We start from the raw sequence: 18,466 nt of genomic DNA on the forward strand, positions 1-18,466 counted from the left end.
CCCGGCTTCTTCAGCATCCTGCCTCATCTCTGTTTCCTGGTCCCCGTCCTCTCTTGCCTCTGAGTCTGGACTGCTCTCTGCCATAGCCTCTTCCTGCTCACTAAATGCTGCCACCTCTTCGGCTTCTGACCCCTCATCCTCCCAGTCTTCTCCCTCTGACTGCTCACCATTGTCCCACCACCACTCCGCGGGCTCTGAGCCGTCTTCCCCTGGTGGTTCCCCAGCTGGTGCCTCCCACCACTCCTTGCATCCAGCCAGTCCACGACACAATGCAGGAACCACAGCTAAAAAATCCCTGGTAGGTGGCCATCCAGTGAGACGAACAACATAGAATTTGACAGAAACTGAACTGCAGCAGAATGGAAGCCTTCCTGATTCCGACAAACGAGAGGTCAGAACAGAAACTGCTGCCTTTTTAACAATCCTGGTGTCGGATCATGCCCTTCTCTGCTTTCCATATGCGCAATACCAACATCGGCCGCTAGGCTTAGGGCCTTTGCAGCTATGGCAGCTGGACAGGGGTGGCGTGTCCTGCTTTGCCACTTAAGGCGAAATTGGCACATGACTCCCCACCACTGAAGCCGCCTGTATGTGCGTTGAAAGGTGGCGCCCGCAAAGCGTTGACAACAGCACTGGCTTTTGGCAGCATCTTGCTAGATACTGGTGCCAGTGCCAGTGCCACTCCTCTGCTGCCCGTGGGGTGGGGTCCGTGGGAGTGCCACCCCATGGACTCCCACTGTTTGCCTCATGGGTGGGCTGGCTCTGCACCTGAGGCCCCCTGGAATGGGGGAATTCTCCCTGTTTGCATTCCAGAAGGGTCAAAACCTCTCCTTTTTCACCAGACGCTTTCTTAACTGGCTGATAACATTTCTTGGGTAGTTCTATTCTGTTATATTGCTCTTATATATTATGGTAGTGTGAATAGCTCCCTTTCTGAGAAAACCTCTCAGAGCCCATTAAGTGCCTCTGCAATCCCCTTGGGAGCTAAATATCTCCCAGGCTTGACCCTGGCTTAGGGAGCGTTGACTCATTACAAAGGTCAGAGCTTTTGCTATCCCCACTCTCTGCTTCAGTAAATCTGGCTCCACGACATCCCACTCTCCCTTGGTCATTCATCAGTCCTTGCAACTAGGAACAGTGAATGAACTTTGTTTTGTTTTGTTTTGCATTTTAATGAGAAACTACCTAATTCCCAACTAATTCAAACCAATATGCAAACACAGAAACACCTTTGACCTTTGCGCTTCTCCAAGTTTCACAGTGCCGGTTCTAGAGCCAGTTTGTGCAGCAATACACATCAGAGGATGGTGTACATAGGAAGGCACTTTCCAGTGAAAGTAACGTGCAAAAATGCCTTATATTGGTTGAAACTGCATGCGAAACCGCATTTATTGGGAATAACCTGCACTAAGATGCTGACGAATTTTCTTGAATATTTTTGTTAAATGCAAAAATTTCAGTTCAATGTGGAAAACCGAATGCAAGGCTAATAAAATGAGAAACTGAGAAAAGCAGAATGGATTCATCCATTTGCAACACACGTTCCTAGCTTCGTCTCTCCACTGCCTTCTTCTTAGTTGACTCTCCCACATTTATATAGCACCTGGCTTGGTTGTGCTTCTGGTCTCTTGTCATTTTCACCAGCCCCTGGAATGCTTAGCTTGGGTTTCAGTGAAGCAACGTCACAGCCAAGTCCTTCAGAGTCTCCATCCTCACACTTCTATTTCTTTCTCTCTTTTGTTTCAAGCTGTTCTGGACACATGCTGGAAAAGCAGAATGTGACAAATAGACAGATTAATAGATGTGGAAGAATTGTCTGTTCTGCACCCTGCACCTGTAGATGGAGGCGGGGGGTGTGAAGGGAGGAAGAGAGAGTCACAGGTTGTAGGTAGATGGATGGATGGATGGACTGCTGGATCAGGACCTCGGGGTCCCTGCAGCTCAGCATCCTGTCCCCCACAGTGGTCAACCAAGATTCCTCCAGAAAGCTCAAAGCAGAACGCAAGCATGTCCCTGCATCCTCTCCCCTCCTCCATGGTTCCTCCACAGCAAATTGTAGTTAGGGTCATGTTGTCTCTGAATTTGAATATATATAGATATATATATAGATATATATATATGAATATATATAAAGCAGCTTCTACCACCAGAAAGTTCATCCTAATGTTAAGCATTTTAGTGCTAATTTCTTCTAATACAGCTGGGATGTCCCTGGTCTATCCTGGTTGATCGCAGGATCTTGATGCCCTCCCCCCAAAACAAAACAAAAACCCTCAAGAACTTTAGCCCAACGAAACTTTGATGAAGCTTTCTCAGAAAAGCTCAGCAACTCTGTTCAATCCAAATGGGTAGATCACTGCCAGTTTTTTTTATAGTGTGAGTAGATCGTGGTCCCTTGGAAGTTGGACGTTCCTGTTCTAATATAAACATTTCTGCAAAGCAATTTACCCAGTATGTTATTTTTGCTAACTTATGTCTTCTGATGCAAACTTTATTATTATCATTTATTAAATTTGCATACCACCCTTCATCCTTAGATCTCAGAGCAGTTTAAATATTATTATTATTATTATTATTATTATTATTATTAATTTATTTGTGCCCCACCCATCTGGCTGGGTTTCCCCTGTCACTCTGGGCAGCTCAAAATAGAATATTAAAAACATGATAAGACATCAAACATTAAAAGCTTCCCTAAGCAGGGCTGCCTTCAGATGTCTTCTAAAAGTCAGATAGTTGTTTATTCCCTTGACATCTGATGGGAGAGCGTTCCACAGGGCGGGCGCCACCACCGAGAAGGCCCTCTGCCTGGTTCCCTGTAACCTCACTTCTCGCAGGGAGGGAACCTCCAGAAGGCCCTTGGAGCTGGACCTCAGTGCCCGGGCTGGACGATGGGGGTGGAGTTTAATGCATTAACTTTACCCTAGTTATATGTTGTTTTTTTGGTACACACAGCTTGGTGGGAAGAGCTGCACTGACAAATTTGAAGTGCAAATTTCCCAGGATGGCTGTGTGTTTTGGTTTGTGCATTGTTTGGGGAAATTGCAGATTTGGTAGGTTTGCCTTTAAATGCAGACTGAATCCAGTTTCTCCCTCCATTGCTAGATGCAGGTAAGCCATCTGTGCCAGGTATCCATTCATGTGGAGGGTTGCGTTTCTTGTTTTCCACCCCCCCACCTCTGCATCTCTTCCTGCTTCCTTTAATCAGCCGCCCTGTCCATTTCCCCTTAATGGGATCCATCACATGGCCCAGAAACGTGCAGCTGGGAGCTTAGGCTAAATTGCTGCAGATTACCTGACATGGCAGGGATCTCACATGTCACCTGTCTTAGCTCCCAAAGCTGCCCGTCCAGTCTGGCTGCCGCCATACCATTTTAGCAACTCGAGAGCGAGCTTTCGGAGCATTCTGAAGATCGCAGCAGGAAGTGCTGGGTTTTAAAAGGGGCACCTTGCAAGGCTGGGCGGCACAGAAAAGGCTGTATTCGCACCCAGGCCAGATATCTGCAAATCCGTGTTTGTGTTTCACTCCCGCCAGCTCAGCATTTAGAGCCCTTGCAGCCGTTTGGTGAAGTTATAATTTTAAAAACAACAGCTTCCAAAGCCAGCACCCAAAATTATAGGTGCTAATTGAAAATGAGCTACTTAAAACAGTGTAAATGCATGCATTTTAGGAGCTGGCCAGTCTCCAAAGAGAGATGAGCTCCGAAGGGAATCTGCTGCTGCAGAGATCTGAGATGTTGCTCTGCTGATGGGATGGCAGGGCAAGGTCCTGCTATCGGAAAGCAGATCTGGAATCTCGTTGAAACCTCCACCGTTTACCAAATGCTATCTCAGTCAAATGATTTAAACACTCAGGAAACATTGCAGGGGAGTCCAAATTCATACTGTGTATGGGACGCGGGTGGCGCTGTGGGTTAAACCACAGAGCCTAGGGCTTGCCGATCAGAAGGTCGGCGGTTCGAATCCCTGCGACGGGGTGAGTTCCCGTTGCTTGGTCCCTGCTCCTGCCGACCTAGCAGTTCGAAAGCACCTCAAAGTGCAAGTAGATAAATAGGTACCGCTTCGGCGGGAAGGTAAACGGCGTTTCCGTGCGCTGCTCTGGTTCGCCAGAGGCGGCTTAGTCATGCTGGCCACATGATCCAGAAGCTGTACGCCGGCTCCCTCGGCCAATAAAGCGAGATGAGTGCCGCAACCACAGAATTGGCCATGACTGGACCTAATGGTCAGGGGTCCCGTTACCTTTACCTTATGCTTACTACAGCAATGCTCATATTTGAGGACTTTGCCTAGCTGGGATAGCTCAGTTGGTAAGCATGAGACTCTTAATCTCTAGGTCATGGTTTCAAGCCCCACGTTGGGGAAAAGATTCCTGCATTGCGGGGGGTTGGGCTGGTTGATCCTAGTGGTCCTTTCCAACTCCACAATTCTGTGATTCTAAGATGAGAAAAAGCCCAACTCACTGGTTGAACAATTGTTCGCAATATGGGGAAAAAGGAGCATTTTATTGTATAGATTAGAGCCACACCTGTAACATATGCCTGTTGACCGCTGTGGGGAACAGGATGCTGGACTGGAGTGACCCTGATGATCCAACATGGCTCCTCTTAGGATCTTACGATGCCGTCCGTCCATCCACCTACCTGCCACCTGTGACTCCCTCTCCCTTCACACCCCTGCATCTGTTTACAGGTGGATCCTCTTCTGCATCCTCTTATTCATGGGTAGGCAAACTAAGGCCTGGGGGGCCGGATCTGGCCCAATCACCTTCTAAATCCGGCCCGCAGACAGTCCAGGAATCGGCGTGTTTTTACATGAGTAGAATGTGCCCTTTGATTTGAAATGCATCTCTGGGTTATTTGCGGGGCCTGCCTGGTGTTTTTACATGAGTAGAATATGTGCTTTTATTGAAAATGCATCTCTGGGTTATTTGCGGGGCCTGCCTGGTGTTTTTACATGAGTAGAATGTGCGCTTTTATTTAAAATGCATCTCTGGGTTATTTGCGGGGCCTGCCTGGTGTTTTTACAGGAGTAGAATGTGTGTTTTTATTTAAAAGGCATCTCTGGGTTATTTGTGGGGCAAAGGAATTCATTCATTCATTTTTTCTCAAAATATAGTCTGGCCCCCCACAAGGTCTGAGGGCCCCCTGCTGAAAATGTTTGCTGACCCCTGCTCTTATTTATCTGTCTGCTTCATAGAATCGCAGAAATGGGGGTGTCACCCAGTCTAACCCCATGCAATGCAGGAATCGCAGCTAAGTCTTTGTAATGATGTACACAGTTAACCAGATCGCCACTATCCTCCTTCTCTCCCTTCAGCTTGATGTCTGGCTTGGCCACCATGGACTCCAAAGCCTGTGGAAGGATGGGGATCATCACCATCACCTATTACCTCTGGACCACCTTCCTGGCAGTTACCACCGGGATCATCTTAGTCATCAGCATCCACCCAGGGGCCGCTGCCCAAAAGGAGGAGTACACCGTCGGCAAAGTGGTGCTCAGTTCCGCGGATGCTTTGCTGGACCTCATCAGGTACTGTCTGCTTCTCTGCATGTTTCTCAAAAGCTCGCGGTGCGTTTGAATCGTTTAAAAGGAGGGGTGGGGGACCTCAGCCTTGGCGGGCCAGATGTGGCCTTCCAGCTATCTTCATCCGGCCCATGGAAGCCACATTATAGCCCACACTCTACCTAACAGCGAAAGTTTCATTCTGCCCCAAATTTGCAAATTTCTTTTAATATCTTCCCAGGTTTTTAAATAATTATCTTTATACAGATCTGTACTATTTGCTGTTAACCATACACCTAAATACTTAACCTTCTTTTCAGTCTTCAGACCTGACACATCTTGTAATTTATTTTTAGTCTCATCGTTCATCTCCCCCCCTTTTTTTCTTTTTACCAAGAGTTTGGTTTTAAAAACTAATCAGTTTGAGTCGTGCGACTCAAATCCGCATCTAAAGGTAAAGGGACCCCTGAACATTAGGTCCATTCGCGAACGACTCTGGGGTTGCGGCGCTCATCTCGCTTTATTGGCCTAGGGAGCTGGCGTACAGCTTCCGTGTCATGTGGCCAGCATGACTAAGCCACTTCTGGCAAACCAGAGCAGCGCACGGAAACACCGTTTACCTTCCCGCTGGAGCGGTACCTATTTATCTACTTGCACTTTGATGTTTCGAGCTGCTAGGTTGGCAGGAGCTGGGACCGAGCAATGGGAGCTCACCCTGTCATGGGGATTCGAACTGTGACCTTCTGATTGGCAAGCCCTAGGCTCTGTGATTTCACCCACAGTGCCACCTGCATCTACTCAGCCCAATTTTTGTAAAGCAATGTGAACACAGTTTGCTTCTGGGGCCCCTTCAGGATTAGGGGCCTTGGAGCTTAAGCTTCAGTAATTTCATAGTTGATCCGCCCCGGTGGAAACAATTTCAAACCCAATCCTGATTGGGGTAAAACAGATCTCTGCTTAGGAGACATTTTGAAATAAGAAAGCCTTCAACAGGCACCAAAAAGATGATAGAGGGTGGTGCCTGCCTGATAAATATATTGAGAGGGAGTTTCATAAAGTGGGGACTGCCACGCTAAAGACCTGATCCTGACAGTTTGTGGAATGGGCTTGCTGAAGATGGTATCTGTAGGAGGCCCTCTCCTGCAACGTGCAGTGATCAGTCAGGTATATAAGGGGTGAGACAGTATTTCAGGTTTCTTAGTCCTAAATTGGGTAGCAGTCGTGGGGAACCTTTGGCCCTGTGGGTGTTGCTGGACTACCAACTCCCACCAGCCCAGCAAGCATGGCCAATGGCCAGGGATGATGGGAGCTGGAGTCCAGCCATGTCTGGAGGGCTTTGTCTGCCAGCACTTTGAACTATATTTGTCAAATGGTTTTATAACACAGACAACTCTCACTGGAACAAATTAAGGCACCCTGTTCAGGGAAGTTTTTAATGTTTGATGTTTTATTCTGTTTTTAATCTGTTGGGAGCCGCCCAGATTGGCTGGGGAAACCCAGCCAAATGGGTCGAGTATAAATAAATAAATTATTGTTATTATTATTTTATTAGTATACATCTCAGAAAGACCTGTAGTCGTTATAAAGGCCATAGATCTAATGCCCTGAAGAGTCACCCTCTGACAAGTGCAATCTTTCCCAGGATAATATTTATTTATTTATTTATATATACATACATACATACCCCTCCCATCTGGCTGAGTTTCCCCAGCCACTCTGTTGGTGGCTCCCAACAGAAGATTAATAAAAAAGCAATAAAACATCAAACATTAAAAACTTCCCTAAACAGGGCTGCCTTCAGATGTCTTCTAAAAGTCAGATAGCTGTTTATTTCCTTGACATCTGGCGACAGGGCGTTCCACAGGGATGGCACCACTACCAAGAAGGCCCTCTGCCTGGTTCCCTGCAACCTCACTTCTCACAGTGAGGGAACTACCAGAAGGCCCTCGGTGCTGGACCTCAGTGTCTGGGCAGAATGATGGGGTGGAGATGCTCCTTCAGGTATACTGGACTGAGGCCGTTTAGGGCATTAAAGGTCAACACCAACACTTTGAATTGTGCTTGGAAACATACTGGGAGCCAATGAAGGTCTTTCATGACCGGTGTTATATGGTCTCAGCGGCCACTCCCAGTCACCAGTCTAGCTGCCACATTCTGGATTAGTTGTTGTTTCTGGGTCACCTTCAAAGGTAGCCCCACGTAGAGCGCATGGCAGTAGTACAAGCGAGAGATAACCAGAGCATGCACCACTCTGGGGTGACAGTCTGTGAGCAGGAAGGGTCTCAGCCTGCGTACCAGATGGAGCTGGTAAACAGCTGCCCTGGACACAGAATTGACCTGCGCCTCCATGGAAAGCTGTGAGTCCAAAATGACTCCCAGGCTGCACACCTGGTCCTTCAGGGGCACGATTACCCCATTCAGGAGCAACTGCCCGTATATGTTCTTTCCATAGGCCAGTAAGGGTTAGCAATGTGGTTTTAATATGCAAATGCAGAAACTCTCCGGAGATTATTTACTTCAGTGAATAATCCATACCGTGACTTGCAGGGATTTTTTTTCCAATTTGCATTTGTAATTTGGACCCTCACATCCCATGTCTCCTATATGAATCCGACTCTCTTTCTTAAAGATCGTTGGGGGGCTGCCTCCCTCGGCCACCCACGACTCGAGAGCAGGGGGTGGAGAAATTGTGAGCCTCTGGCACAGATGCCATAGCATCTCATAGAACATTGCTGCTCAAACTTTCTGATATGGTACACTGGCAATTCTGCCCCCACCCTCTTGATATGCCAGGGACAGGTACCATCACTAGTCTGTGAAGCGTCCCACCCAACCTGGGCTGTGGATAAACTACAGTTCCCATGAGTCTTTGAGGGTGGGAAGGGAGCCATGACTGTTAATATGCTACAAATGTGCTTTAAATGTATGGTGCGGGTGTGACCCAAAATAAATGAGTAAACCTCCATTCATGTGGCTGAGGTCTAAAGTGGCCTTCTCAATACCGTTTTGTTCTGTCTCCTGCAGAAATATGTTTCCTTCCAACCTCATCGAGGCTTCATTCCAGCAGGTGAGCCCTTGATATAGTTCTCTTCCCAGCCCTTGCATGCAGATCAAGCCGTCCAGCCAGCCCAGGGGCAGCCTCTCTCTGCTCTCAGATCCTACTCATAGGCACATTCAGAAGCTCTTGAGACCTCAGGATACGCTGACCCCAACCTGCTGGCCCAAGACATTTTGGCACCCGAGGCGGTTTCCAAAATAGTTCCTCCCAATGCCAGGGAAGGAGAAGGGGTGAGGGAATATCTACATCAGGAGCAAGGGGGAAAGAAATATCTACAGTGGTACCTCGCAAGACGAATGCCTCGCAAGACAAAAAACTCGCTAGACGAAAGGGTTTTTTGTTTTTTGAGCTGCTTCGCAAGAAGATTTTCCCTATGGGCTTGCTTCGCAAGACGGAAACGTCTTGCACGTTTGTTTCCTTTTTCTTAACACCGTTAATACAGTTGCGACTTGACTTCGAGGAGCAACTCATAGAACGCGGTGTGGTAGCCTTTTTTGAGGTTTTTAAAGACTTTGGTGATTTTTGAAGCTTTTCCAAAACTTTCCCGACACCGTGCTTCGCAAGACGAAAAAAATCGCAAGACGACAAAACTCGCGGAACGAATTAATTTCGTCTTGCGAGGCACCACTGTATATTGGAATCTGCTGCCCCTGTGGATAATATTTATTTATACATACATACATACATACATACATACATACCCTGCCCATCTGGCTGGGTTTCCCCAGCCACTCTGGGCGGCTTCCAACAAAGTATTAAACACAGTGATTCATCAAATATTAAAAGCTTCCCTAAGCAGGGCTGCCTTCAGATGTCTTCTAAAAGTCAGATAGTTGTTTATTTCCTTGATATCTGGTGGGAGGGGGTTCCACAGGGCAGGTGCCACTACTGAGTAGGCCCTCTGCCTGGTTCCCTGTAACTTGGCTTCTCGCAGCGAGGGAACCACCAGAAGGCCCTCGGCCCTGGAGCCTGCCACCTTGAGGCACTTGCCTCACCTTGCCTCATAGGTGGGCTGGCCCTGTGTTTGTGAGATGCAAAGGTGTTCCCCTAACACGCATATTTTTGACAAGCCATCCCCCCTGGCATTCTTGCATGTTATTTCCACTAATATATGCACTTTAGTATATTCATGTTTGTAATTGACTGGAGAACTGTATTGCAAAATTCAGAGAAGTGTGAATTTGTAGGATGACTGTTGTTTCGGTTTGCATATCATTTCAGAAAGTGTGAATTTGGCTGATTAATCGGATTTCTCTCCTCCCCCCAGCAAAAAACACACAGGGCCCCTCCAGATATCTGTTTTATTGCGCTTTCATGATGATTTCTGCTCACGGTGGTATTGACAATCCCACTTGCACTGCCATTTCCCCTGCAAAAGTTCCAGGGCAGTCTGACTGCTTCCTCTGTAACTGATGCAAGTCCTGTAGTTTCCTTTTAAAGCCCTATAGCTTTCAATACCGCGAATGCTTCGATGGCGAGGGAGCAAATCCTTTGGTGGAGAGGGAGGTTGTTCTGCTTTTGTTGAGCTGTCCCACGAGAGCTTCCCTCCAGATCGCAATAACGATGCATCACAGAACAACTAATAAAGCAAAAGGATGTGTGGTCAGTCCACAATCCATAACTGACCGCTAATGCACAATTTGCCTCTTGCATAATGCACCAGCAAGGGGGGGGGGGAACCCTCTTAAGCTCTTTATTTCCCTTAGCGAGCCAGGAGGGTTGTGTTCTCACCCATCCATACCAGGTACTATGAGCTGAAAAGACTCCATGGTCTCAGCACCATGGATAGCGCCAGTGAAAGGTGGAGGTGGACTGAGACCATCAGAGCTTGGATAGCCTCCAGTCAGGGATTCTTTAGCTGTGATTCCTGCATTGCAGGGGGTTGGACTGGATCAGGGACGTCCAGCTTCCAAGAGACTGCGATCTGGTCCCCACGATCGACCGGTAGATGGCGATCGACCTGTTGGACAGCCCTGGACTAGATGACTCTGAAGTTTTATGAAGCCTCAGTCACATCCACACTGGGGTGATTTCAACAATCTCCTCTGAATGAAACTTAGTTGAATACCACCTCGTACATTTAAAGCACATGGCTTACCCAAAACCACCCTGGGAACTGTAGGTTGTTAAGGGTGTTGGGAATGGTAGTTTGATGAGGGGCAAATGACCATTCCCAGGATACTTTGGGGGGAAGCCAACTTTAAATATATGGTGTGGATATAACCTACCTTATTGGCCTGAATATAAGCCACCCCCACAAATAAACTGCACCTTTAAAATTGAGGGGGGGGGGAGAAAAAAGACAATACCCGGGCTGCTTCCTAGGGAGGAGCTGCACTGCTTTGCTGGTGGTGTAAGGTCGTGAATATAAGCCACACTTTAACTTTTCACTGTCGGAATTTGGGGGGAAAGGGTGGCTTATATGAGGGCCAATACAGTATATGGCTTACATGACCCCTCTTTTTCTATTTTTTTTAATTAAAGCTTGAAAAAATAAAGAAAAGACAGTGTGCAGAAATAAAACATCTGACATCAAGCACTTTTTAACATAAAGATTAAAAGAAAATAGGTAAAGAGGAAAGAAAAAGACAAAAACTTCTGGTTCTCTGTCTACCAGCTTTAAAAACTTACGGAAAATTCTTACTTCATAATAACATTCAGTTCTCCACTTTCCATAAACCAACCTTTCTTTTTTCAGTCTTCAAACCCTGACAACACAAGTTCATTTTCCTTGTTGTGTGGGGAGTTTTCAGTTGTTAATAAATATCAACAGTGATTTTTCTCAAATTAAACACGTCAACTTTGCCATCTCAGCTAAATCTATCATTTTAATAACAGTTCTTCCATAGTAGGTAATAATAAGTCCTTCCATCTTTGTGCATATAACAGTCTTGGGGCTGTGATCAGATATTACAGTAATCGTCCATATTCTTAGTTGTATATTCAGGAACCCCCAGCAGAGAAAGCTATGAGCCCTCCTTTTCTAAAATTTAAAACAAAGCAGCCCAATCCAAATTGTGTAAAAAACCATTTCTCCAGGATCCACCCATCTTTCACTGCCATCTGACATTTTGCTTCTAGTACCGAACAGTTCTTCTGCCCGTGGTGAAGTCATCTGGGATCCCAAAGAAATCCACAAAGTCACTAAGTTTCATCTACTTTGTGCCGGATGCTGAGAACTCAGAGATCCAGAGGCCGGTGCTCCTTGAGATCACGCCAGCGCCAGAAATGACCTACCGGACCCTCCCTGGCAGCAATAACGAGATGAACGTGCTAGGAATAGTTATCTTCTCAGCCACAATCGGTATGCATATCACATCCCAACGTGGGGGCAGGCGTTCCCCCCAATGTGTGCAAACAGATGGATTTGGTGAAGTCAGGATTTGGAGACATCATTTTCTCTCTGCACAAAAAGGAATTCTTTGGGTGGCTCAGGTTTTGGGGTTGCGTGCAGTATAGCACTAAGTTAAAGTAAGCTAAAGTACAAGGGACACGGGTGGCGCTGTGGGTTAAACCACAGAGCCTAGGACTTGCCGATCAGAAGGTCAGCGGTTCGAATCCCCGTGACGGGGTGAGCTCCCGTTGCTCGGTCCCTGCTCCTGCCAACCTAGCAGTTCAAAAGCACGTCAAGTGCAAGTAGATAAATAGGTACCGCTCTGGCAGGAAGTTAAATGGCGTTTCTGTACACCGCTCTGTTTCGCCAGAAGCGGCTTAGTCCTGCTGGCCACATGACCCGGAAGCTGTACGCCGGCTCCCTCGGCCAATAAAGCGAGATGAGCGCTGCAACCCCAGAGTCAGTCACGACTGGACCTAATGGTCAGGGATCCCTTTATCTTTACCTTTAAAGTACACTTGCTCTGCTGGCAAAACGCTTTGTGCCAGAGGAACGTTGTCATGCAAGAGAATGCATAAGAAGGATGCTGGTAACTTGGTTGCACAATAGGTTGCACAATCTGTCGCCCAGTGAATTTCCACTAGTGCAACTGCTGTACGAGATTGCTCTTGTGCACAGCATGAGAACTCACTTATCTACTAGCACAAAAGCCCTTTGTATTTCTAAGATGTCTTGATTTTAAGAAACAAAATTTAAAAATTCCTTCCAGTAGCACCTTAGAGACCAACTAAGTTTGTTATTGGTATGAGCTTACATGTGCATGCACACTTCTTCAGATACACGAAAGCTCATACCAATAACAAACGTAGTTGGTCTCTAAGGTGCTACTGGAAGGCATTTTTTAATTTTGTTTCGACTACAGCCGACCAACACGGCTACCTACCTGTAACTTGATTTTAAGAAGGTTTTGTTAATGCACATTTCCCCCTGCCCCAAAGTCAACAATTTTATACATGCTCTCATTCATTAATAATGTAAAAAAGGGGAAGAAAGAACATCACAAGATTGATAGCGCATGTTAGCATAGATTTTCATCATGGTAATTCCTATTCCAGTAAGAGGCATTCAACAGTGGAATGGGCAACTTTGGAAGGTGGAGGACTCTCCTTCACTGGAGGTTTTTAAGCATAGAAGAAGGGTTTGGATGTGATATCCCGCTTTATCACTACCCGAAGGAGTCTCAAAGCGGCTAACATTCTCCTTTCCCTTCCTCCCCCACAAGAAACACTCTGTGAGGTGTGTGGGGCTGAGAGACTTCAGAGAAGTGTGACTGGCCCAAGGTCACCCAGCAGCTGCATGTGGAGGAGCGGGGAAGCGAACCCGGTTCCCCAGATTACGAGTCCACCACTCTTAACCACTACACCACACTGGCTGGATGGCTGTCTGCCAGGGATTCTTTAGCTGTGATTCCTGCATTGCAGGGGGTTGGACTAGATAATCCTTGAGGTCCCTTCCAACTCTAAAGTTCTATGACTATGGAATTAGCAAACTGAATTTAACATTCGCAAGTTGTCCTGCTACGATTGGTGCACAAAATATAAACATACGTACAGTGGTACCTTGGTTCTCAAACGCCTTGGGTACTCAAACAACTTGGAACCCAAACACTGCAAACGCGTAAGTGAGTGTTCCGCTTTGCGAACCTTTTTCAGAAGTCGAACGTGCTCCGTTTTGAGTGTTACGCTTCCGATTTGAGTGCCACACTTCCATTTTGAGTGCTACGCTGAGATCTGTCTGTTTTTCCTACTTATTTTGCATTTTTGCTGCTCTTTTGTTTTTGTGACTGTGTGGAATTCAGTTCAGCTACTGATTGATTGATTGATTGATTGATTGATTGTGTGACTGCAGAACATTGTTTATTGCTTTCATTTTATGGATCAATGGTCTCGTTAGATAGTAAAATTCATGTTAAATTGCTGTTTTAGGGGTTGTTTTTAAAAGTCTGGAACGGATTAATCCATTTTGCATCACTTTCTGTGGGAAATAATAATAATAAATAATAAAGTGTGCCTTGGTTTTGGAACGCTTTGGTTTTGGAACAGACTTCCGGAACGGATTAAGTTTGAAAACCAAGTTACCACTGCACATGCTACTAAGCAGATAAAATTTCAAGCGCAATTAGAATTTTAAAAAACCCATACAATTTAAAACATGGGGCATGATTGTGGCGGTTGCTAAGAATTTTGCAGACTCTGCTGCCTGCAGCTAGATCTGCAAAGAGAAAAGGCACATAATAATTGGCTGAATTGTCCTAGCTGGAACTTAAACAAGAAAGGAACATCTTGCCTTACACCCCTTGAAGAGGAGATTGTGCTTCTTATTGTTTACTTTTATTGATTACATTAGCATCCCACCTTCCCTTCAAAGAGCTCAAGGTAGTGCACTCTCTCCTTATATTATCCTCACAACAGCCCTGTGGGGCAGGTTAGGCTGGGAGACTGGCCGGCCTGAGAGTCACACACAAGTTTCATGTCTGGGGGGGGGGGGAGATTTGAACCCTGCTCTCCCAGGTCCTAGTCCAACATGCAGACCACTACACCACACTGGCTCACACCAGTTGGTAAAGGACTCTGTCCAATGCCAGGCCTACTCAGAGTAGTCCCATTGAAGTTAACTGGGCATGGCTAAGTTGGCTTCATTCATTTCATTGTGTCTGCCCTGAGTAGGGCTGGCATTGCTTACAACCCACTGCAACTGCGAGTAAAGTTGGACACTGCATTGCACATTGTTATTACTATGCAAGTGGGACCTTCATTTATACACCAGCAACTGTTTGTCGGCAGGCCTCCTTTTGGGGAAGATGGGCGAGCGAGGGGCTCCTCTGGTGAACGTCTGCCAGTGCCTGAATGAGGCAGTAATGAAGATTGTGGCCATGGCAGTCTGGTAAGTCAAATGCCACCCTGGTGGGCCAGCAATTCAGGCAGAGATGGGGAAGCTTTTTGGCTTCATGGGCCAGGTCCTTTTCCAGGCTCAAATTTGACAGGTACACGTGTGTCTTGCCTTTTTAGTTTCTAAAACCTGGTGGCAAGGCCTGCCTCTTTCTTTTACTGATGTGAGACACTTTGGGAGCCAATAATTGTCTGAAAAGCGAGATTATAATATTTATAGTTTGGTTTAACGGTCCTAAAAGACCTTCATTGGCTCCCAGTATGTTTCCAAGCACAATTCAAAGTGTTGGTGCTGACCTTTAAAGCCTTAAATGGCTTCGTTCCTGTATACCTAAAGGAACTTCTCCATCCTCATCGCTCAGCCTGGACACTGAGGTCCACTTCCAAGGGCCTTCTGGCAGTTCCCTTCCTGCAAGAAATGAAGTCACAGGGAACCAGGCAGAAGGCCTTCTTGGTAGTTGTGCTCACCCTATGGAATCCCCTCCTATCAGATGTCAGAGATAAATAACTATACAATCTTCTGTAGGCATCTGAAGGCAGACCAGTATCAGGAAGTTTTTAATGCGTTATGGTTTGTTGAGTCTTTGTATATTTGTTGGAAGCCACCCAGAGTGGCTGGGGCAACCCAGTCAGATGGGCAGGGTACAAAAAAACAATGATGATGTTGATGATGAAGTTCACTGCGTAAGTTTCAAAACTTCCGAAGTCGTTCCAGTTGCTGAGTGAATACAGTGGTGCCTCGCAAGACGAAATTAATCCGTTCCGTGAGTGTCTTCGTCTAGCGGTTTTTTCGTCTTGCGAAGCAACCCTATTAGCGGCTTAGCGGATTAGCGCTATTAGCGGTTTAGCGGCTATTAAAGGCTTATCGGCTTAGCGGATTAGCTGCTAAAAGGCTATTAAAGGCTTAGCGGCTTAAATAAAGGGGGGGGAGCGGAAAAAAAATCTCAAGACTTGCAAGACATTTTCGTCTTGCGAAGCAAGCCCATAGGGAAATTCGTCCTGCGAAGCAACTCAAAAACGGAAAACCCTTTCGTCTAGCGGGTTTTCCGTCTTGCGAGGCATTCGTCTTGCGGGGCACCACTGTACAGTGGTACCTCGGGTTACAGATGCTTCAGGGTACAGACTCCACTAACCCAGAAATAGTACCTCGGGTTAAGAACTTTGCTTCAGGATGAGAACAGAAATCGTGCTCCGGATGAGAACAGAAATCGTGCACAGCAGTAGCGGGAGGCCCCATTAGCTAAAGTGGTGCTTCAGGTTAAGAACAGTTTCAGGATAAGAACGGACCTCCGGAACGAATTAAGTTCTTAATCCGAGGTACCACTGTAGAACATGAACTAAATTTGTTTCGGAGTACAGTAGAATGATTTCTAGCTCACATTCAAGCTCATTCCCTTACATTTTGCTTTGTTTACGCTGTAGGCTCTCTGGGCCTTTAAATTTAAATTGTTGGGGGAAATAAACGAAGCAGTTCACATTCCTCTGTGTGTGTGTGTGTGTTTTGATGCCCTCGCCACAGGCTCCACCGATCCTGGAGCTTGCGCGTTTTGTGCTGTTTCAGGTACTTCCCGTTCGGCATCGTCTTCTTGATAGCCGGGAAGATCTTGGAGATGGAAGACCCCTCCACGATTGGGAAGAAGCTCGGCCTCTATGCCATGACTGTCGTGACTGGCTTGGCCATCCATGGCCTCTGCTTCCTGCCTCTGCTGTTTGTGCTCATCACCAAGAAGAACCCTTTCTCCTTCATCCGTGGGATCCTCCAAGCCCTCCTCATCGCTCTGGCAACGTCGTCCAGGTAAGAAGCGCAGGAGACTCTGAAGGAGTAAACGTGGTGTCAGGGCTGGTCAACAGGTCAAACAACACAAATGGCAAAATCACCCGAGGCCAGCGAAGTTAAATCTTTATTCAAGGAAGCCAACCACAGAGCTCAGGCCTAGTGGTCTCAGCAAACTCTTCCCAGGAGCTCTTGCCCCAATGAAGCTGTTGCGTGGACTGAAGGTCCCCCGCCTTCCCACCCCTCTCTCTAAGGCTTCTCCTCTCGAGGGTTTTCCCCATGCAGTCTCAAACAGTGTCTGCACACAACTAAACCTCTGTTCTGCTCTTTTCATTTCTCTGCATGTTCTGGGAGACCAGAGGGGGAGGGAGCCGGTTGCTGCAGGAGGAGGAGATTCCCTGGGTTCTTCTTCCTGACCCTGAAAAAATCCTTGGAAACTGCAGTTTACCCCTTGCAAAGCTATCATTCCCAGCACCCTTTAAAAAACTACAGTTCCCAGGATTCCGGGGGGGGGGGGGGGGAGACACACACACGCCATGTGTGTATGGTGTACGCACAGCTGGTTTTTAAAAAATCTGTTTTGCCCCTTCTTGGGTGGGCGGCTTTGCGGATGGGCCCTGGGTCTCCTCTGTGAACCAGCCTATTGCAAGCCAGATCGTCCTCCTGCCAAACAGATTTGCCAACGGCAGTAGGGATCAGAGGGTGGGGCGCAGAGCCAACTGACCAGTAGTAGCGCTTGGCCCCACGCCCAGTGCAAGGAAAAAATTCCCAGCTTGCGGGGCCTTTCGGCCTCTCTCTCACTGAAAGGCGGATAGGCGTTGGGTAAGCCTAGTCTTGGTTGGAGCGAGGGGTTTTGTAGCCTCCTCCTGCCCCTCCATGGGTAAGGGTATCCTGTTAAAAGGATCCAGAAGGAGTGGCTCCTGTCCGATGCCCAGGCGGGGGCTAGGGCTATACCGCTCCTCCAACGGGGACCACCTAGGGGACGCCCCGATTTGATGTAGGTCATCGGGCGTCCGTCCTCCCACTGGCTTCACCCTTAGTAACACTCCCAGCAGACGATCAGGAGTGACATATGCAGTTGCTTGCCACAACGCCTATGGCCAAACCTTCACAGCCGTAACCATTAACTTTGTGGCCTTATTTGATCCCAAACCAATATGCCTAGTGTTGTCTAGTTAGTTAGGGAACAGAGAGGTTACAGGGCCTCCCTACGGAAACACCTGTGTCTTGCTAACTAGCATGGCTTTTCCCTCACAGCTCAGCCACGCTGCCCATCACCCTGAAGTGTCTTTTAGAAAACAACGGGATTGACAGGCGGATAGCCAGGTTTGTCCTCCCGGTCGGGGCAACCATCAACATGGACGGGACTGCGCTTTATGAGGCAGTGGCAGCCATATTTATCGCGCAGGTCAACGAATACGACCTGGACTTTGGGCAGATCATAACCATCAGGTAAATCCACTTCCTTCTTTCATATCCCCCCTCTGGCCTTTGTAACTGAAGCAGATGCTAGAAAGAAAGAAAGAAAGAAAGAAAGAAAGAAAGAAAGAAAGAAAGTAAGTTTAGACATTGTGACTGAGACCATGCACTTTTCATGACAAGTGTCGAGAAAAGGCAAGAGTGTGGCTTTCTTGCCATATTTGTTTATGTTTTTGCCAGTCTTCTTTATTTTATATGGTGATGACCCAGTGCTTAGAAAGTCCTTAAAAAAAAAAAAGACCTAACTCAAGTTCATCCTTTCCAAAAATGAACTACGTTGTTCCTGTTAACAGTTCGTCCTTTTACAAAGCAAGATAGTTTAGTTCAAGTTAATCCAAATGAACTTTCTCAGGTTAGAAAAAAAAATCCAT

At 47.0% G+C, this 18,466-nt stretch overlaps 2 protein-coding genes across 2 annotated transcripts in view; both read left to right on the forward strand.

Moving 5' to 3' along the window:
• Positions 1–18,466, forward strand: part of TNFAIP8L1 (TNF alpha induced protein 8 like 1) — a 166,871-nt gene that overhangs the window by 79,795 nt on the left and 68,610 nt on the right. The window lies entirely within an intron of this gene.
• The window catches only part of LOC308467539 (excitatory amino acid transporter 5-like), a 38,279-nt gene that overhangs the window by 10,201 nt on the left and 9,612 nt on the right, over positions 1–18,466 (forward strand). The window contains exons 3-8 of the mRNA XM_080989338.1: positions 5,317–5,529; positions 8,527–8,569; positions 11,642–11,864; positions 14,738–14,837; positions 16,404–16,637; positions 17,874–18,068. Coding sequence (XP_080845464.1) covers positions 5,317–5,529; positions 8,527–8,569; positions 11,642–11,864; positions 14,738–14,837; positions 16,404–16,637; positions 17,874–18,068 — 1,008 coding nt within the window. The remainder of the gene's footprint in view (positions 1–5,316; positions 5,530–8,526; positions 8,570–11,641; positions 11,865–14,737; positions 14,838–16,403; positions 16,638–17,873; positions 18,069–18,466) is intronic.

This window comes from Podarcis pityusensis (assembly GCF_964106645.2).
Source record: "Podarcis pityusensis genome assembly, chromosome: 18".
NCBI classification, from domain to species: domain Eukaryota; kingdom Metazoa; phylum Chordata; class Lepidosauria; order Squamata; family Lacertidae; genus Podarcis; species Podarcis pityusensis.